The sequence below is a fragment of the Mytilus edulis genome, chromosome 3 (assembly GCF_963676685.1).
Source record: "Mytilus edulis chromosome 3, xbMytEdul2.2, whole genome shotgun sequence".
Taxonomy (NCBI): Eukaryota; Metazoa; Mollusca; class Bivalvia; order Mytilida; family Mytilidae; genus Mytilus; species Mytilus edulis.
In genome coordinates this window covers 47,246,610-47,269,824 of record NC_092346.1, presented here as the reverse complement: position 1 = coordinate 47,269,824, position 23,215 = coordinate 47,246,610, and the positions used below count along the sequence as shown (strand labels likewise).

The 23,215-nt window shown below is 32.3% G+C and overlaps 1 protein-coding gene across 2 annotated transcripts in view; it reads left to right on the top strand.

Annotated features, from left to right (window-relative positions):
* The window catches only part of LOC139516680 (serine-rich adhesin for platelets-like), a 58,620-nt gene that overhangs the window by 26,146 nt on the left and 9,259 nt on the right, over positions 1-23,215 (top strand). Inside the window, exons 7-18 of one of the 2 annotated variants that reach the window (XM_071306906.1) lie at positions 2,433-2,564; positions 3,978-4,328; positions 5,388-5,744; positions 6,190-6,390; positions 7,842-7,892; positions 8,286-8,609; positions 8,977-9,333; positions 11,537-11,716; positions 13,451-13,501; positions 14,033-14,068; positions 17,058-17,384; positions 19,931-20,281. In XM_071306906.1, the coding sequence (XP_071163007.1) occupies positions 2,433-2,564; positions 3,978-4,328; positions 5,388-5,744; positions 6,190-6,390; positions 7,842-7,892; positions 8,286-8,609; positions 8,977-9,333; positions 11,537-11,716; positions 13,451-13,501; positions 14,033-14,068; positions 17,058-17,384; positions 19,931-20,281 (2,718 nt within the window). Of the gene's footprint in view, positions 1-2,429; positions 2,565-3,977; positions 4,329-5,387; positions 5,745-6,189; positions 6,391-7,841; positions 7,893-8,285; positions 8,610-8,976; positions 9,334-11,536; positions 11,717-13,450; positions 13,502-14,032; positions 14,069-17,057; positions 17,385-19,930; positions 20,282-23,215 lie in introns of both variants that reach the window. The other variant, XM_071306905.1, reaches the window with a different exon arrangement.

Here is a 23,215-nt window from a genome sequence, read left to right as displayed (position 1 = left end):
TTTGTACGAATTAAAATGCTTTGACACTTGGTGTATTTTGACGTTATCGTTCTCTTTACGGTATACACCTTCCTCTGACTATCGCCAGTTTTCTATGTTTATGGAAAGTTCTTTTATCCAATATTCTGACACACGTTTGTCCCCACCGACACAGCGTTATCAAAGGTTTTCAATTTTGTTAATGTGGATGGTTTTGTTGAAAACTCTTCTATAGCACCAACTAAAAATATTTTGGAATCATTTGTATCTCTTTTCTTGTCTTGAAAAAAAAAAAAAACCTTCTTCTCTACAAACATTCTCGTTTACCGGCATGTCCTTTCTTGTATGTTCAAACGGCTTGTAGCGTAGCAATGCAAACGTTCACACTTTCGCAAACAAACACACATTCGCGGAAAAACGCACTTTAGCGTACTCGGTATCGGACCTTAGCGTTAATCATTTAATAGCACATACCATCACACTTTAGCGTATCAAACCATCGCACTTTAGCGCAAACCATCGCACTTTAGCGTGACCATTTCATTTTAGCGTCCCCATCGCACTATAGAGTCCTACATATATATACAATATATTAAAGAACATCAGTTGTTCGACCTGTTAGTCAAATGCGTTTTGTTTAAATATACTTTTTCACTATTTTGATCTTTTGGAAAATGTTGTTTGTGCTGTTTATAGACCCTTCTACAACGAAATTTGTTTTACATGCACACGTGTAAAAATTGCGGTTTTTATCCAACGCAATCATAGGTTTGAACGTAGTTTTCAATTTAGACTCGTTTATATTTTTTCGTTTGGGCTTGTATCATATTTCCCTCCGGTTTATATGATTCGTTCATCCTATATTGACTCTTAAAATTCAAGAGTCTATCTAAAAATGAGGGTACTTTTTCTAAAAATGAGGGTATTTTTTATATGGCCTTCCAAATACCGTTTCGATCCCTAACATCACTGAAGAGACATTTATTGTCGGAATCCGCATCTGGTGTACTAAAAAAAATATTGACACCGTATGTTTGTGGCATAACATCGTGGCCACAAAAGAACATCAGTTGTTCGACCTGTTAGTCAAATGCGTTTTGCTTAAATATACTTTTTCACTATTTTGGTCTTTTGGAAAATGTTGTTTGTGCTGTTTTTAGACCCTTCTACAACGAAATTTGTTTTACATGAACACGTATAAAAATTGCGGTTTTTATCCAACGCAATCTGATCATAGGTTTGAACGTAGTTTTCAATTTAGACTCGTATATATATATATATATAATATATAACTGGTATCACCATCACTGTCATAGAGCTGTCACTGGTTCAGACGTACTTATAATATAATTATTTCTGTGACTGCATCCTACATTAATTTGTAAGACCACCAACGATCATAGATAATTCATCTGATCTGTAAATTTCATGCCTTATATGTCCCCACTCTAGATTAAAACTGACGAGGAACATACTTTATCTGGTAATTGGTTACTTTTTTTGTTTACTGTTATATTGAAAAAATGATAATTCTTGATATTTTTACGTACATACTTAACGTAATGTATGCATTACAATTTCGAAGTCTTATGCAATACGTTGTTACTTGATATAACTAGATATACACCTTTCATTTTGGTAAGTATTTAGATGTCAGCACTTATTTGATGAGCGTCAATATTATTGCCGGATATGATTAGAATTTTTTTAAAAGATAAAGATTTTCTCTCAGAAGAATATATTACCTACTCTATATTTTTAAAACCTATTTTGAATTTCGGATCATTGTTCTACTTCAGCTTCGTTACGTATTAGGCTTTTTTTTTGTCGTCACTGGATTGTTTTTAAATCTCTCAGCTAACGCCCAAGTAAGATGATAAGTTTATGATTTTTGTGGGCTGTGTGTTATTTTTTTGGCTTATTATTGTATAAATTACATGTCAATACATTCAGCAATTCAAAATATCAGCTTCCTTAGTTACAGACAAGGAGATAGAGCATTTCACGGTAACTGTCATCCAATCAAAACCATTGATACAAAATAATTGCATTTGAATTCTTCTTATATGTAAATGTCAAAACAAAGTTAAACGTATCAACGACTATGACTTCAATGTTATTAACTATAGGCGATTATAAAAGCTGTTATAAATGTATTGATGCTACATTGTATCTATACATACACGTATTAACCATAAATGTGTATGATTTGATTCATTTTTATGTTGTTTGTCTATATTATCATATTGTTCAAATGTTTACAATTATTGAGAGAAAATACCCGAATTTATCTTAAAAAAAAGTTACAATTTGAAGGAGAAAAATACACATTTACATCGTTGTTTTGCACGGTTCGGCATCTTTTATATTTTGTTCTTCTTAATATAATTTGTAATAAAATTTGACTGTCTTAAATGAAATGTAAATTTATCATGCATTACCTTTTAAAGCAGTGAAGATAACAACATCAGAAGTCCCGTCATCAAAAGAGACAACAGCAATATTAGACAATGTTCCAACGACAACGCCTGCTTATGAACCATCTTCAGATGGTACATCGACTTCGATTACGCCCTCTTCAGCCGGTAGGACCATATTTATTTAGCCCACAATTTCACCACGCCCTTCGGCAGGATCAATCACATATTCAAATCATCGTCGAGAATGTTTATTTCAAGTACCAAGTTAAAAAAAAATAACTACAACACCAGACGTTGTCACGTCAGGTGAAATAACGACGGCTTAAAATTTTTTCCAACCAAAAATTTTTTCGTATAGGTAAATGATAGATAAGACCTAACATAAAGCATATTATGATATTATCGCTATTTTGTGCATTTTTCCTTTGATCTTTTTTTGTGATAATTTTCATATCATGCTTCTCGCTTGATATGGAACAATTATCGCTAGAAACAAAGGAAGCCACGTGGCGTTGCTAACGAAATTTACATGAAATTGACAACGTCGTCATAGGTAAAATAGCGATAAACAGATTATCATTGGTCATCTCAACTCGATTGCTTTTCTCATTTTCACAGCTTAAGCGAGAAAATGAATCTCGTTGAGATGATCAACTATAATTTATAAACATCATACATGTGCTAGTTAAACAGGTTATAAAGATAGGTTATAACATTTACAATGCAATGAGTCTACTGTAAATATTGCAAAAATACTTAACACAAACTTATTAAACAGCGTTGAACATTAACCCACGAATATGGTAAATTCAAGAATTAAAGTGTTGTTTTGCAAATAACATGTACCTAAAGCAGTAATGTTGAAAAGAACCACATAATATATTACTTAAGACACTTACAACGGTTTTACGTAGTTTAACGTTTTGTGCATCAGAAGGCTTGACGTACGAGTGAGATATCAAAATATTATTGCAAATAGTTATCAAAGGATTATAATTTAGTACGCCAGACGCGCGTTTCGTCTACATAATACTTATCATTGACGCTCAAATCCAAATATTTATAAAGCCAAACAACTACGAAGTTGAAGAGCATTGATGATCCAAAATTTCAAAAAGTTTTGCCAAATACGGTCAAGGTAATCTATGCCTGGAATTAGAAAATCCTTAGTTTTTCGAAAAATCAAAGTTTTGTAAACAGGAAATTTATAAAAATTACCACATTTAGTTATTAATATTCATGTCAAAAAGTGACATTATAACAACTTCTAAAATCTTAGAAAGCCACAAAGCCAGGTTCAACCCACCATTTGTTTTATTAAAATGTCCTGAAACAAGACAGGAAAATTGTAATTGTTATCTAATAGTTCGTTTCTGTGTGTTTTACAATGTCGTTTTGTTTTGTTTGTTGCACTTTAGTATTTCTGTTGTTTCGTTGTTTTCCTCTTATATTTGATGTGTTTCCCTCATTTTAGTTTGCAACACGGATTTGTTTCCTCTCAATCGATTTATGACTTTCAAACAGCGGTATACTAATGTTGCCTCTATTTATGACAAGTTTACATTTTCCTTGTTTCAGAATTAAACTGTACAGATGCAGTAGAGGCGGACTTGTATTCTGGACCTGTAACTATAGAATGTACCATAAAAAAATCAGAGAAGTTTGAATATATTGGAATATCTCATGAAAATGGGATTGGCAGTACGATATACGAAGTTTCGGTTTATAAAAATGGAACTATATTCAGAACATACAAGGAAAATCAGGATATAAGCATAAACGTCGAAAGTGCATCAACATTAAAGTTAATTATAACTTTTATGAATGTGACTTGTACAATGGATGGGTCTTACAAAGTAGCTTTGATCAGTAATAGTTCAGGTGAAATGAATGAAATAATTGGAGATAATGTATTGCTGAAGATAAGAAGTAAGTAACTGTTATGTAAATTTATTATAATATATTGATTTGTTCATTGCTGATTATAGAATGATGTCTTTAATAAAAGTATTTTTGAATCATTAGCCCATTGGGGTGTTGGTGGTGTTAAAATGGCTATGTTATAAACGTAATTTTTAGCACTTTTATAAACATGCATGATAAAAACAACCATAACTAACAAATTACACTCATGCATATATCGTTATAATGTCCGCTAAGTGGAAAGTATTCTACAGAACTGGAGATAAATGATTTTATATCAATATATTTGCACACAGCAAGTACATGTACTACCGGAAAAATCCGATGTAAGATTGATAAGTCTGAATATGAAATAAATAAGAGAGAGCTAATAAACAACCAAAATGACCGGTACAAACCGGTCACAATATGGATAAAGAACTTTTATTACAAAATATACTGTTCTATCTAGCTTATAAATTAAAATTAAGTTGACTCGTCCATGTGGTGTGAACGTCAATTCCAACAATTAATTTCAATATCTGACCTTACGGAGTGTGCTGTTACCTCGATGGTGGAAGTTAAGGTTTCGTTAGTGTTTTGTGAAAATTTAAATGCAATTATCTGATTCTGTATTGTTATGTTTTGTCATGTACATGTATACTACATTTTTCAATACATGCACCTGCATATATAATGTGCCTTTTATGTAGTTATTACCAGTGTCATTTCTCCGAGTTTAACCCTGGTCGACATCTGAACACTTTTCTGGATCGAAAATAAGCACTACAAAAAAGATCCAAAATAGCATAAGGAACCGTTAAATACTATCGATAATCGTATATAATGATATTGACTGTACTAGGTTTTAATTGCTTAAAATATCTGTTTAGAATATCCGTTTTTTTTAAATTTGAAGATAATAAAGCAAACCTTTGTATTTCAATTATCAAAAGTGTATAAACAAAGCAGATTTCTTAAACAAGTTATATTCTAGTAAGTAGGCTTTCATTCAAATGGTAATTTTAATCAGTTAGGTTTTATTTTAAATAGGTCATAAATTTTATAAATGAGGTTTTATTACAGGTCCAACTGGAAAACCCAAAGTAACTCTGAGTGCCGACCAAGTTATAGACCTAGTCTTCCCTGATGGAAATTATTATCGGGGGTCTGGAACTCATACATGTGAAGGACTTATTGGTGAACCTCCTTCCAAGTTAGAAATAGATATAACGTATAATAATGGCACGAGTTTTGAACCAATTTCCAATTCAAGTATAGATTTAGTATCCCGAACCAATACTTCGGATGAATGCAACACAAAAGAAACTCTATCATTTGGTTTAAAGTTTTCATCAGGCATGGATGGTGCCAGATTGAGATGCCGAGTATCAGATAGTTTAACTGATTACACATTAAGCGAAGAATTAAATTTGATTCCGAGTATGTATTTTTCTCTCATCCGTTATTGTCTTTAATAGATCTTCATTGTAGCAGTTAATGAATTCAGGTTAAAATTTCCAATGTGTTTTTAATTTTTCTTCTTTTAAAATGAGGAGTATTTTACCATGTGATACAAGGCAGAATAATATATTGTTTTTTATACATATTGTCAAACACCAACCTTCTCCATGTATTTAGTTAATTTGAAAGTTAAAGGTTTTATTGATTTTTGGTTCTCAATGCTCTTCGACTTCGTAATTCATTTGCCCTTTAACATTTTTTGATTCAAGCGTCAATGATGTCTTTTGTAGACAAAATGCCCGTCTGGCGCAGATATAGTATTGCAATCCTGGTGTCTATGATAAGTTTATTTAAAAGGAGTTGTTTTGCTTATAACAAAAGTCTAATCGGTCTTATTTCCTATCCATCTTTTCTCTTTACACAGGAAATATATGTGACTGTAGTGCCAGTTCCAGTTATCGAGGACATCCAAGCAACTGTAAAGTGCAGGTGTATTGTGTAACAGAAGGTGGCATTGCATATCCAAGTGGTATTGCGTGTGTATCAAACCAATGTCGAAACAGTATAACAGGAGTTTGTTCGGATGACTGTTCTGATACAGTATGCAATGAAACAGTTCCATCAGGTAAGGCATTAATGCTGTAATATTTCAGACCGGGACTGTTTTTTTGCAGCATGTTTAAAAGTTATAACCTGATACATTTTGTACATGTACATACAAGTAGTTACATTGTTGTTGAATATAAATAGATATGTATTTCGGCACGACACGAATGCCTCCTGCTACATCCAATTCGCAAAAACAAAAACCTACCCACCTCCCTTCACATGCAACAACAATGCAGCACTAGTTTTGAAGGTCGTATACACATTATGTTCATGAAAAGTCTATTGCAGTAATTCTATAAAAAATATTTTAGTTCGGACAAGTGCATGTTTGCATAAGAGAGAATCGAACGTACAACGAATAGATGGACGGATGATTTTAAAATGTAGTGACTCATAAAACAAGAATAGAAGGAAAACTCAATGTTAATAATTTTTTAAAACAAAAGGAAACCTCTTTTTACATTGTACTAAGATACACGCTTAGTCGGACTGGTAAGGGTCTATAGCACAAGGTTCCTGTCTGCATATACTGACATGAATCCTATGTCACCATACCGGACACACTATTCTGACTCCCTACCAAAGGAAGGAAAGACTGACATGGGTAACGATAAATTCCCAAGTAGCTTAAATGACACTAATTTAGCAAAGTCAAAAGATCCATTTGTCCGTAAAGATTGTCGTTTGTTTAATGTTAAACATTCTTTGTCTAATAGAAATGATCTGTCTGTTGGCATGTGGAATTATTAAAGGTTTGAGATATATCTTGTCTAAGAGAATAAAACGATAGTATTATGACACTTAATTAGTCACCATGTTTGGAGAATTGGCTACATTTTCATTACCTTTGTTTGTCCGTCCATTCGATTCTAACAAACATGTATGTTTCTCCCACTTCAAAGTTAATGTTTTGATATATTTCCTGTCTGGCAAGGAATTGCATTTTCAATATTGAAGAAAATTGATGATTTGTGCTTTAACAGCATACAAGTTAATTATAAACTTTAAACCACTACTACTCACTGTTACTATATATATCTAGCGTGTATGTATGTCAGATAATAGGAAATATTCTAAATTCTATCTAATCGAAAATCTGGGTAACTTCTTAACAGGACAAACATTAATTTTGAAAGAATAATTTTGAAAGAATAAGATCTACAGTTTACTGTTCATGACATTTTATGCTGATAGTTTTGTTATTCATTATAACTAGAAATAGGACAATTAAATAATTATACTCGATATGCATTTTACTTGGTGAACGTAAATGATATTTATTTGACACAAAGAGATAAACATAATTCTAATTAAGCTTTATACAATAGACATTGTTGATACATGAAAGTTCTTATGCATTAGTCGGTCAGGGGTAAGTTCACTTTTTTAGCATCCTTTACATGGTTTTTTGAAATCAGTGAAATCCAGCTTTGCTTCACTAAATGTTGGGATTTTTGTTTATTTCAGACTTTTGTACAACTCCCGCACCGCCGACAACAACACCCGCTCCATCTCCTTGTAAGTTTTCATAATTTTTAATTTAAGATGGTGTGTTTCTATAAATTTCGCATGAAGCACACTTACACTGTCTTTGAGTTGTTTGCTTATTGTATTTTTCTATTTAATGTTTTCCTCTCTCCGCATATTTGCGAAATGAATGATGATGAGGGTTAACGAAAATGAAAGTCTGACAGTAACCATTCTTACATTATATGCGACTTTAATGTTAATGTGTAATGTTTGTAGCATTTATGCTTAGAACACTAGATGCCGTATGACATTCACAAGTACTCAGCAATTTAAGCAAACGGGCAAGATTCAATGTAAATGATGTAAATTGTATTTCACCTAAGATAATAAGATTACAAAATTACAACTTTTAATTCAAAGGCATGCATTATCTTTTTTCAGATATTTTTTGTACTAATACAGCTGCTAAAATAAATTCTGGACCAACTGGGATAACATGTCATCTCAATGACACAGCTACATTTACGGTTTTGAACGTAACCTACACGAAATTAGGAGAATCAGCAGTTCATCGAATTGCATCAATTGATGACAGTGATGGTGTTGATATGATTGCAATGGAGGATATTGTATCTATTAGTATCTCGAATAACATTATTAACATAACAATATTGAATCCATCCTGTGAAAATGAGGGAACATTTGCTGTAGTTACAGATATCAATGGGGAATCAGTAATGGCTCAAGGAAAATTTAGCATGATAAGTAAGTATGTTTTTCTTAAACTTGTTATGATCGCCAAAGTTCAAACTAGTTCGCTTACAAAAGATCTCTGTATAAAATCCGGCAAGACATATTACAATAACAATTTATTATTGTCGAATGATGAATTTTATGATGTTGTATTTTTTCTACATTGATTATATGATGTGTTAAAGTTGTTTTGAACATGAAAATGAATATATATTCTGACATTTAGTGTATATATGAAAATGTCTTCTCCAAATCTACACGTAGAGTTATGGTACATAATTGAGTCTTAAACATATAGTATTTCAACAGCAGTCTGAGGAATACAATTTTCGTTTTCGTTTTACTGATTGGAAAGATATTTGTTATTTATATCAATTAGGTAAACCAAATGGAGATGCAAACTTGCAATTACATCCAGATCAAATCGCAGGACTTGACGATTACAGATCTGATTTTTTCCATACGTGCGAGATAAATGTAGGATATCCACCAGGTGAAATCAGAATTGAAATGCTGAAACAAGGTGCTGCTGAATTCAAAACATTGAATGTTGATTTTCACACACATAGTGACACAGTAGACAATACGACATGTTCTGTAACACGCACGGCTCCATTTGGAATATTGTTCACATCGGATATGGACAAGGCTACGATTCGTTGTAGTGTTTCGCATGATTTGATTCCTAATGATCAGCTAGTTTATTCAAATAACGAAACAGTTTCCCTTGTTCCAAGTAAGTTTTTATTTTACTTTCTGACGGTCGCAGAATATGCTTTATAAAAGCAGATTCTATCAAAGAGGGGCGAAAGATACTAGAGGGACAGCCAAACTTCAAATGCATTGATCAAAACTAAACTGACAACGCCGTGGCTTACACAGAAAAGACCAACAGACAAATAATGGTACACAAGACACAACATAGAAAACTAAAGATTAAGCAAAAAGAACCCAACCAAAAACTGGAGTTGATCTTAGGTGCTTCGAAAAGATAGGCAAATCCTGTTCCACAGGTTGCACCCGTCGTGTTGCTAATATAATTACAAACTCGGTAAATAGTATCAAGTTTCAACTTGAATATTGAGATCACTGTTGACACGATAAGTAGATTTAACGCAAAACAGATAATCAGAAGAGTACCAGAAGTGAAAAATAACATGAACATGCTATCGTTTGAACTTCTGATTATATCGAGTTCTGTACACTGTAAATATAGCAAAAGCTCTAAGTATAAAATTAATGGATTATGATAACTACCTGCCATTCAACAGTCTACAAGGCAAGCAGACATGTCATTACCGCTTGTTATAAAGGCCATAATCAGTCATCCGATGTTCTCTCTATGGTCAATTATATGGCTTCTTATTTAAAATAGTCAACAAATTCTTATATATTTTTTTTTAATGTACGCATGAGTTATAATTTGAATATCCTTATTTGACGATATAAATCAAATATGATGATTTGACAGCTAATACCCCATTAAATTACTACTCTATCCATAGTTTCATTGAAAAAATGACATTCTACTTAATAATGGCATACCCTGATCTACCAAACGGTACCGATAACTCGGGCAAAATGAAAATATACTGAGATTGTTGACATCATATAACTAGTTATAAACTTTTCTAGTGTTGTCAATAAAACAAAAAGATAATGGAAATACAAGAGTAACAATCATTAAAGAGTAAGTAATCTTACATATCTTAAAAGATGATGCCATACATATGGAGAATATTGAATCCTCAGAAAACGGCCTTCCATGACCGCTCGAATTTTAAATTATAATGATTGTTGAATAGAACACTGGTACTTAGTACCGGATTCAGGCGGAGAGTCAAAGGCTTAAACCCCCTTTGACTGGTAAAAATATATTACTCCAGCATAACAAGTTTCCATAATATGTTTAGCCTCGTTCTGCACGGCGATTTTTATTTCATAACATAGTTTTACGTCCATTTCAAAATTCCTGGATCCACCAACGGTCCTCACGTATATTTGACATATTTATGTCATTAGACAGTATTTGACTTTTGTAACAAACATCATAAAACATTCCCAATTCAAAGGTAGGCAGGGTTGACAAGCCAGACGTCACAAAGTTTAAATTCAACCGTTTACAGTGGGGAAAAAGTATTTGAGATGTACCAACAACACTCTGGCATTGAAATTTAGAAACAAAGCGAATTCTTCGGTATGCACTGGATGCATTAATGTAAGGTAAATGTCACAGGAATTCGATGGTAATACGTTGGAATTTGAAAAAATTCATCCAAATAACATGACTTTAGAGATGGAAACTATCTCTGTCCCCTTGAAAGTTAATGTTCGTTATGATAATTATATCATAGATATATTTTCTTATTTGATTTTACAAGCTCAACCTAATGCAATCACGTCATGTTTTCACATATTAGAGATGTGAAATGCATACATCACGGAAATACTGACTTAGAACAAATATAAATCAATTTCGTTTTCAAAATCAAATGTATTTGTAAATGATCGAATGAATAAATAGGGAAACGGTACAGATTTTATTTTAATTTTAAGATTTATTTTACCTTCATACTTTCAGGAGTCAGATAGCAAACACTTTGTATAATTGTATGTTCCTTGTACAGTAACATTTTATTCCTCTAAATGATGTTACATTTGTAATAACAATTTTAGAAATAACGAACTATGAAAACTAATTTCATATCATTTTGATATTAATATATTGAATTGTGTTCTTACTACTTTCTTGCTACTTTCGAATTGTATAAAGACGTTTTCGTTCATTAAAATATTGGCGTTACATTATAATACGATGTAGCGTACCATGAAACTGCTCTCTGATCATTTAAGACAAGATATCTAGACATATGTGAAAGGTTTATACATAATTTAGATTGCAATTAACAAGATAACTTAAAAAAAAATTATGTTTACAGTTGATTTCTGCAAAAATAATACTGAAGCACGAAGTTATTATCCACATCCTACTAATTGTGACAGTTTTGTGCAGTGTGAAGCAGCTATAACATATAGTAAACCTTGTCCGTCTGGTCAGTGTTTTGGAGTATTTGAAACAAATGCATGTAACTTCTGTTATCAGGTCACGTGTCCTGCTGGTGAGTATGTTTTATCATCGCATAAGTATAATGATTAACTGTATTATATAAGTACACGTTTTCTATTTTGGTGTATGTTTTCTCTTCTTTTTGTTCTTGATGTATTTAATTTTGTAAACTTTAATAAATATTTCAACTTATAAATATTAGCAACTGCAAAAGTAGATGATATATAGAGTATAAAAACAGAAAGCAGTTTTAAAGCATATGGAACAACATTCCGGAACTGGAGAAAGATTAAAAGTCATGTAATAAAAAACATTTGTTGACTTTTGAATTCTGTTTCCACAATGACTTATCAACTAGATAAAATTGAGAACGGAAATTAGGGAATGTGTCAAAAAGACAATAGCCCGACCCAAAATAGCAAAAATCAGCCTGATATATGGTGAATATCATATCACTGGTGCTGATAATATCAGATTATTACATGGCATTTTTCATATCGCATGTATTATCAGCCCTAGGTTCAATATCAGCCAAAGAGCCGCATGCGATAACGTTACGAAAAGGCATGTGATAACGTTCGAAGCATGTGATAAACTTTTCATATCAGCCCGCTAAGCACCATTTCGAAAAATATGAAATTTACGTTAATTTTATGCTATTATCATACAGTAAAAATCATATGTTATTTAGTCTAAGTATATGATAAATCATTGTATCAACCTCATCAAAAGTCAATAATTGTATTACATCAGTCAGAAGACTGAGACATGCAGAATGCTGTTTCCATTCACGCATTTAAAACATTATTATATTTTTTTTAATTTAATGGTTATTTAATTCATTTGGTTGCATATAGAATGTATGCTGATTTCACATCTGATTCATCTCTCTTTTCAATTGTTAGACCAAAAATTTGGTTAATATCAACATATCAGCACACAGAAGGTTTTATCAAAAAATATATTTCACTGGTTTCGAAATTTTTGCCTAATCAGTGATAAATACTAGATATGATACCAAAGTAACATTACATCTGTTAATGATTAATCTTTATTTTTATTCTGTGTTTTTCCCTGAGATACCAACTATTACTCGAGACAAAGCCGAGGGCAATAGTTGGTATGCGAAGGGTCAATAAACTTGCTATTACCCGCACAACCAGTCATTAGGTGTTTTATTAAACCGAATAACACAGTCATTACGTGTTTTATATATCAAATTAACCAATTGTCTAAAAGTATACATATATCATATGAGAGAAAAGAAAAATGTCACATAACTTGACATGCACAAGAATTATACGGTTTTTTTATAGTTCGTGTTGTATTTGTAAATATTTCATTAATTGCAATCAAGACAAGGATTACGTGTGTTAAACCTTCCGCGTATATAATAGATTCTAGCAAAAGTACACCCAATGCAAAAACAGTTTTAGAATACGACGACAGACCAATTGATAAACACGGTACTTTATTTTAATTTTTTTATATTTATGTGCGTGAAGATTTACGATCGACACAAACAGATAATACTTTTACGATATTAGAGTTTGACGTTGCCAAGCACACAACGCCAAGGAGAAAAGTTGATGACATCATTATTGTCCAATGAAATATAAGCACGAAAAAGTACGGGAAATATGATTATGAAACAATTAACTGGGGTTATTGTCTTTGAAACTATTGACTGGGAAACAGTCTGTGGAATAAAATAGCACAACTATTTTGTTATTTTTGAAATAGAAAAAAAACATACTGAGGTATAATAATAGTCTTTATTTTCAAGATATTACTACAACACCTGTACCTGATAGTACTGTTACAACAGATGTTATCGGTAAGATCATTATTCTTTTAATTTATCTTAAATATACTTTTATGACAACTGAGACAAGTGAACATAACAATAACAGCATAATGTGCATTTACTTTTGGATATCATCATCATATACCAAGAAGGTGATGTTTGAAAGAATTTTTATTATTAATAATGTGTTCACAATCAAAATCTAGATAGCTTTATCATTTAGGGTGGACAGTTAGTTTTTTTTTTTATTTGCCAAATTAACATATTTATTACTGATTCATGGGTATCTTAAAACAATATAAATAAGGTGCAAATTGCGACCTACCTAGGCTGTAGGTGTAGATTAAAGATATTGTGCTAAGAAGCATAAAACAGCACAGCGAAGTTATATTATTATTTGAATGTGGTCATGTTTGATTATAAAGATATCAGATAACACTAAAGTTTATAACGTTTTGTTTTCTAGCTATTTTTGTAAGGATTTTGATCAGTTTATGTTAATGTTAATATGAGTTAAAACACAAGACTGACACTGCATTTGTTTTTTTTTCTTTTACACAGAAAAAAGTACAACACCAGAAGCTACATTTTCAAATGGTAAGAAGTCAATAAGTATAAGTTCAAGGATTTAACATGTACATGACAAGAAAACAATTGTTTAAGATTATTCTATACCTTATCAATGTGATTCGATAAATTACAGCTTAAACTAACCGGTATTTAACGATTATAATTATCAAAATACCGTACTCTTAGTATCACTATCTTCAAAAACTATCGTGTTCCCTTTTAGTCATTTTTGATAAGTTTTTACTAGGTTATGTAATAAGAATTTAGGAATAGGTAGTTTTCCGAAACCTCCGTAATGTTTTACCTCAGTAATAACTGAAACTGTCATTTTGATCTTAAAAGGTTTTACTAGTCAGAAAAATTAATATTTCAGACATATCCGAATTTAGTCATAATCATACAATTAACTTGCAATTAGTTGATATCTATTCAATGTAGGTTCAAACTGTTTTAAGAAGAAAAAATGGTGGGTTTTGTTGCATGCCAAACCTCTCACTTTTATGACAATGTTGAATATAACAATAAAATGAGAACATTACATGACTTGACTACAATACTTATACAATGGAGAATATATAGGACAGGTAAACACATGAATGACAGCTATCAAAAGTTACCAGGTTTAAAATTTAAAACGTCAGACGCGCGTTTCGTTTTTCACATGGCTAACCAGTGACGCTCTGATGAAAAATGTTCGAAAGCCAAAGCAAATACAAAGTTAAAGAGCATTTAGGACCAAAAGTTCAAAAAAGTTGTGCCTAATACGGCTAGGTTTTCTGCTTGGGATAAGAACATCCTTAATGTTTAGAATATTCCATACTTTTGTAAACAGTTTTTAGCTCACCTGGCCCGAAGTGCCAAGTGAGCTTTTCCCATCACTTGGCGTCCTGCGTCCGTCGTCCGTCGTCCGTCGTTAACTTTAACAAAAATCTTCTGCTCTGAAACTACTGGGCCAAATTTAACAATACTTGGCCACAATCATCATTGGGGTATATAGTTTAAAAAATGTGTCCGGTGACCTGGTCAACCAACCAAGATGGCCGCCATGGCTAAAAATAGAACATAGGGGTAAAATGTGGTTTTTGGCTTATAACTCAAAAACCAAAGCATTTAGAGCAAATCTGACATGGGATAAATTGTTTATCAGGTCAAGATCTATCTGCCCTGACATTTTCAGATGAATTGGACAACCCGTTGTTGGGTTGCTGCCCCTGAATTGGTAATTTTATGGAAATTTTACTGTTTTTGTTTATTATCTTGAATATTATTATAGATAGAGATAAACTGTAAACAGCAATAATGTTCAGCAAAGTAAGATTTACAAATAAGTCAACATGATTGAAATGGTCAATTGACCCCCTAAGGAGTTATTGTCCTTTATAGTCAATTTTTTACAATTTTCATAAACTTTGTAAATTTTACAAACATTTTCCACTGAAACTACTGGGCCAATCATTATAGATAGAGATAATTGTCAGCAGCAAGAATTTTCAGTAAAGTAAGATCTATAAACACATCGCCATCAAAAATACAATTTTGTCATGAATCCATCTGTTTCCTTTGTTGAATATTCACATAGACCAAGGTGAGCGACATAGGCTCTTTAGAGCCTCTAGTTTTTATAAAATGACTATATAATAGATATACATGATAAAACCGAAGTGGTGACTAACTACAGAATAAAAATGGATACATAAAACAACCTAAACCAGCACAAAAAAATCACAGCAGAGTATGCCAAAGCGAGTTAGCCAAAGCGATAAACGGACAAAGTGACGTCACATTTGAAATTCTAAAAACAATTTAAAAAATTATTTCCGGAAAAGATGACAGACATGAAACAAAGACAACTAAACAATTACAGACTCCGAACTTGGGGACACACATACACATAATATGTAACAGGGTTAAACATGATAGAATGCACCAACCCTCCTCTATCATAAACAGTGGTGTAACGGCACAACGTAAGAACAAACTCTCAAAAACATTAAACTAAAAATAAATACCGGTATAAGTAACAACAAAAAATGACAATCACTTAAATACAGGGTTCAAATTTAGAACATACACATACTAGTAAAGAATGTGGCGGGTTGAAACAAGTTTCATAACCTTGGAAAATGTGGTAACATTAAGAACATAGGAACAAAATAAAAATCAACCGAAAAGGCTAATAAGATCGGTTCATTGATTGTTTAAATGATTCGTTAATGATTTCTGAAATTCAATAGAGCACGTTTAATGAATTTCAAAATAAACAGACATTTTGCAAGAAAAATCTATTTAGATGGTACTAAAAATGTTAACACAACCTTTGAGCAAATCTCGTAGAGAAGCTGTACAAGACACGTCGACAAGGGAAAGTACAAGAACAATCATAAAAAATACTGAACTCCGAGGAAAATTCAAAACGGAAAGTCCCTTAAACGCATCATCTTGACCATTAATAGAACAATGCAATACAACAATTTAATCTTATCATGTACAATAGTAAATCCTTTATTTTCATGACTTATTAATGGTTTAAGTAGAAATTGATTGTCCCACTGACGGTCGGGGTTTTGAACCCGATGTTATTTCCGACCTTAAGATGTTAAGATGACACATGAAATCTTATGTTTTCTTGGAATTTTAACTTATGAATCCTTATGCATATTTGGCATGACTTTTGTAATGTCAAGTTTTAAACTAATCTTTTGTTTGATTTTCTTTGTTTAAAATGAATGTACACAATAAAATCAAATATTGCTAGTTTTCTATGCCAACATCAGACGTAATTTTTCACCAAACTTTACAAAGTCATTTTTTTTTACATTTTTGTAATTTGCTGTTGATTTTATCCAAAATCTTAACATACATCGAAAATTACTACATGAAAATTAATTTGTTGTCGGTCAATCCTGTCATCACAGGAATTCTCAAATAACTATTGCTTTGTCTTGAACATCTGATAACGAACTAAACAAAACATTTTTTGTGATGTGTAGTTAATATTTCATCATAATTATTATAGATGTGAATTGTAACAGTTCAACAGTCGTATGGAACTCTGGACCCGTAGATATGGAATGTAAAGTAAACTCCTCCATCTTTTCGTTTCTGAATGTAACGTACAGAACATCAGCACAATCTGTACCTACTGTTATATCGGTGATTCAGAGTAATGGAAATGTTAATGATTTGAACCTAGATGACGGTATAACCGTGAACTATGTAGATCAGCTTGTGACTATCTCAATACTTAATGCTTCATGTTCGAGTGGAGATTTTTATGGTGTTATTGTAGAAAATATGAATGGTAATGTTGACGGAAAAGCAGAGGGGAAGCTAATAGTTGGAAGTATGTAGCAATAATTTAATTTTAGTTGTAACGGGTTTTCTGATTTGCTGACGTCGTTTTGTTTATCAGCCCATAGACATAATTTAGTCCTGTGATTGTGACGTCATCAACGTTTTTTCATGGTTTACTCCGGTTTAAAATGGAATTGAGAATTAAATTGTAACCACGCGGGTTATTTAGTGTGCACCACATTTTTAATGTCATTTCTACATAGACAAAACAAATATTATAGTCATTCCTGAATGAATTATACTAAAAGTGACATATTTATTGGACCTAAGACCCTGAATAATTGTACATTAAAGATTAATATTTCTTAAATTGAATGTAGTTGATCCGTGCTTGTATATGTGAAGTTTCAAGTTATCAATAAGAATACATTCGTATGTAATTCACACCTGGTACTCATCGTCTGCCCTGGGTAAAAATGAATCAGTCACTGATAGAACAATGTGTGTTCCATTCTTTGAATTTATACTAACCAACACTGCCAAAAACAAATAATGTTACATCTGTGATGATTTCGACATTGCAATGACAAGTTAAAGACAGTAGCTTATTTTCTGTTCTACTTTTATGACTGAGGTTTTCTTGACATAGTTATGAATGGAAATTAATATTATAAGAACGACAATAATACAGCACAGTCAAAAACATAAGACGCCTTTCAGTCTTTGGGGTAAACAAACTGTCTTCAAACTTAAACAGTTTTCTAAAGTTACAACATTTCTTGCCTTATCATGCTGAATAACAATAAAACGTTACATGTAGCATTGTGGTGCTCATGACAACTGCATATATAGTTTGTCTTTGTTTTGGAATCGTCGTTGTTTGTAATCAATATTCGTAAAATACCAAAACAACCCACTTGGTTTCTAAAAAGGCTTGTTTCGTAATATCATAGCCTTTTTTCATGTCTTTGAAGAGTAACTATTACCATATCTGAAATGACCTTGACAAGTTATTATAAATTGGTTATTACAGCATGCAAAGACTGTTCTCAAATCACATGTTGTAATAATTCTGCAGCGTCTGCATATGAAGTACTTTCTGCCAGTTGTTATTTCAGAGTTTAATAGTGTATCCTATCATGAATGTTCGATGGAGGGTTTCTAGTTACAAGCTTACGGGCATACGATACAGTTTTGATCCCATATTGAAATTTTGATGACAATTTGCATATAGGCTATTTTTTGCCTGATTAAATCAAATATGTAATACAAGATATACCTTCATGTGCTTTTTTTTAGTACAATGAGGTCCAAATTCTATATATTTGCTCACAATTCGGATTTGTGGACGTATTTTTCCATCGACAAACTGTTTTTGTTAAATTTTTCGTAAATTCTATTGTATATAAATGGTTTTTTTTTTAATTTGTGCAATTTGTTTTTCCAGTAACTCATTCTCATCAAATGTTCACGAATTTAGAACAGCCGTCATTTTTTGCTGTATATTGATCAAATTAAAAAAAAATAGCACTATTTACGTTTAAATGGAAATTGACACACAATATTCTTACGTAATTAAACCAAATGGCATTTAAAAAAAGGAGTCCATAAACTCTTTTTCAATTTAGATAAGTTTGAATGATAAAAAAGTAAATAAATGCAACAGTAGTATACCGCTGTTCAAAACTCATAAATCCTTGGACAAAAACAAAATCGGGATAACAAAACGAAACTGAGGGAAACACATTAAATATAAGAGGAGAACAACGAAACAACATTAAAAATGTAACACACACAGAAACGGACTAAGCATTAGACAAAAGCCTATGAGAATAACAAATTTTACATCAAAACCAAATTAGTCGAAAACTGAATCTTTTTCCCGATAAGTCATAGTTTGACGTTGCGAACATAACATTTTGCGTAAGGAACGTTATTACCTCCCCTGTAACTGATTCGTATGCCCCTAAGGAAGCTATTGAACGAATGATTTCAAGTGGTACGTTATCACGACATTTGTAGCGTAACTGAATATATGTTCCAAAGATGACGACAAATATTCTCAATTCTCAAATGTGACATTACTATTATATTAGATCATTAAATTAGTACTTACGTCAGAACATATGGATTTATTTACCCTTATAGATCTAGAGCACAAGACTGGTTATGTGTTAGGGAGCTACCATTTGATTTTTATGGGGGGGGGGGGGGGGGCTAGGATGAAAAATTTTGTCCTGCATTTTTTTTAGTTGTAATCTCTGTCCTGCCTTTTTATTTTACACTCTATTCGGTCCTGCCTTTTTTTATTAGTTTATCCGGACTTTTTTTACCTAAATTGTCATCCTGCCTTTTTTTTTGCAAAGTTTCTCATCCTGCCTTTTTTTTTTACTCAAAACTCCTGTCCTGCCTATTTTTTTCAAATTTCATCCTAGCCCCCCCCCCCCCCCCCCCCCCCCATAAAAATCAAATGGTAGCTCCCTTAGTCTCAATATTAACTCTACTGCGTGATGGTCTTCGCATTTTGTTATATAAGTTTGTCGTGGATTTATGGATTCTTATTATTCCTTTAATATCTTCTGCTCTCTTTCACAGGTAGTCCTACCAATGACGCAATTCTAAAACTACACCCAGATCAAATAGCTGGTTTAGGAACTTACAGATCCCACCATCCTCACATTTGTGAAGCTAATATTGGATATCCTGGAGGAGACATCAAGATTGAAATTTTAAAACAGGGGGAAACCGAATTCCAAGTTTTAGATGTTGTAATTAAAGAAACCGAAAACACCGACTCTGCGTGTTCTATAACACAGAAATTTTCATTTGGAATAATATTTACCAACAATATGGAAGAAGCTACACTTAGATGCAGAGTAAAGTCGAATCTGTTTCCTGATGAGCCTTTGATTTATTCGAACAATGAAACAGTTTCACTTATTCCAAGTAAGTAAAATGAAAAAAGAATTGAGACAACAAAGCTAAATTCCATTAAAAAAGCGATTTAATTTAGTAGATCACACTAAGATGTTTCCAAATTACAGTTTCTGCATGTTATAGGGAGAGGAGAGCGGGACTGTCAGGTCTAAATAGTAAAGAATTCATTGAAAAAAAAGAATGTCTTGGATAGTTTTGTTATACGTGCAGTAGATAAATCATTGTTATGCCCCGTGCAAACAATTACGGAGGAGATATGTTTAAATTATAGAAAATCGTTATACAAATCGATCAATTTCTTAAAGAAATTAGCAATATTTTTTATGATAATTTACAAAAATTCAAAAAACTCTGTTCGGTAGTGATCGTAGTTAAAATTATAAGATTTTGTCCAATGAAAGCTACGTGTCTTCCTGTATGAAATTTGACGCCTGTAAATGACACGAAAATCATGTGAGAAATTATATTTTGTTCTAGTGTCAGTGCCCTGTATATATAGAAAGCATATCCAGGCTTCAAACATGTGTTAACCAGGCGGAAATCAAGCATGACAGAGGCGGAAACAAGACGTTAAATAAGGGGCAATATTTAAATGAGTATGCTTGGTCGACAGACAACCAGGAGTGATATGCAAATGAGTACGCCTGGTCAATAAATAAATCAGGCGTTATATTCCTATATAATACTACACTTAATTTAAATCAGTGAAATACTATAGCTGTGTACCTTGTGTATTTTATACAAACTTGTACTCCTGTTTACATTTTTCCTTGTTTGACATAACACTTGAAATATCAACAAGTGAAGGAGCCATACAGCCATACGTATAATCAAATATTAGACAGTCACTGGTTCAAATAATTGTTTGAATAAAAATTATGACAAAAAGTAGCATTTTGATTAAATTGTTTTGATAATTCTGTAAGTGCTACAAATTTACGTTTCCCGCTCCCTTACGCCTTGATCTGGACACGTAACTACGACTCAAGACTGGTTTACACAAATCCAGGCGTAATTTTCCTTATAATTTCGTACGGTTTTTGCAAGATGAGCAAAACTTAATAAATTGAGAGGGAAGCAAGTGAAGTTAGATAGGAAATACTGTAATTTCATTGAATGTGTGCAACATTGCTAATTGTATATTGAAAAGTATGTCTTCACCCCTTCTTTGTGTATCAGAAAATTTATGAGGAAGATTGTTTATCGTCAAAACGAGGAACTAACATGCACATTTGATAACGATGTTTATTTTCGCAAAAAAAAACAAAAAAACATGTGAATGCTGACAACGAAAATGCAGATCTGGGAGAAAAATTGAATTATTGTAACCGTCTATAGATTTCTTTAGAGCTGGGGATACAAAGAACCAAAGACATGTTTCCACAGTGTAATTTTGCTTTTTCTGTTCCTTTTTTTATCAAGATATAGTGTCTCTTTTAAAATAAACTTTACCAAAAGTTTTCACAATTTCATATATCAGCTTCTTTGTAACAATTAGCCATCACTTTTTTCGTGAGTTTTAAGTGTTTCAACCATAATTTTATCAAACCACTCGCACAACTTATAAGAAATTTTCCAGCAATGTGTGCAAATTGCTGTTAAAATAAATGTTTCCTCAAGTTAAATCCATAGAACTATGACAGATAAATATTATTCACTATGGCTGTATCAACCCTTGCTTGATCTTTAACTGAACTGCAACTAAAAATTCTTAATTTCATAATAAACAGATGATCATAGTTGATGACATATACAAAGAGTGATCGATTTGCTGAAAATATCTTAACTTCAGAAACAAACTTTGAGAAAGTAATTTGAGTCCTACTAAAACAGATCCCTCACAATTATACATCGTTAATAGCTGCTAGAAGACACAACATTTTGACTGTGTTTTAAAGATAAAAAGAACAAGAATGTGTCCCAAGTACACAGATGCCCCTTCCGCATTATCATTTTCTATGTTCAGAGGACCGTGAAAATGGAATAAAATCTGTAGTTTGGCATTGAAATTAGAAAGATCATATTATAGGGAACATGTTTACTAAGTTTCAAGTTGATCAGACTTTAACTTCATCAAAAACTACCTAGACCAAAAACTTTAACCGTAACTTTAACCTGAAACGGGACAAACGGACGGACGGACGGACGAACGAACGATCAGACGGACGCACATACCAGAAAATATATTGCCCATAAATGGAGCATAATAAAATAAGACCAATTTTTATGGTGCTGTCAATTACAGTAGTTGAAAAATCTCTTTTCTGGGTGTTATTTATAGTGTACATATATCTGGTAAGTGTTTAACTGCTGCTAGTACATAGTAAATGATAAATGAAATGACAGTTATGCACATATCTTCCTCCGATATGCATGTTTAGCTTGCAAATAATCAACTATATCATGACATAAATTAAATGCAAACCCATTGGACTAGACGTGTGATTAATAAAAATGTTTAAGTTGTTACTTCTCTTCTAGAACTTTTCGTCTTTGAATTTTTTCAGTTTGCGCTCGTTTTGATGCTTGTGTGTAGAATTCATAGAATACACATCTTAAAAACGAAAAGATTGGTTAAAAACTAATTTTTCAGATGTTTGTTATTCCGACTTAAGCTACGTAGACATAAAAAGATGCGGTATGAGTGCTGATGAGACAACTCTCCATCCTAGTCACAATTTGTAAAAGTTAACCATTATAGGTCAAAGTACGGTCTTAAACACGGAACCTTGGTTCACACCGAACAGCAAGCAATAAAGGGCACTATAAATAACTAGTGTGAAACCATTCAAACAGGAAAACAAACGGCCTAATCTGTATGAAGAAATATGAAAAACTACTAAACATCATATTCCTGACTTAAGACAGGCGCAAACAAATGAAGCGGGTTTCAACTTCATTTGAACAACCGTCACCCTTACCTGAAACAAAAGTATAACATCA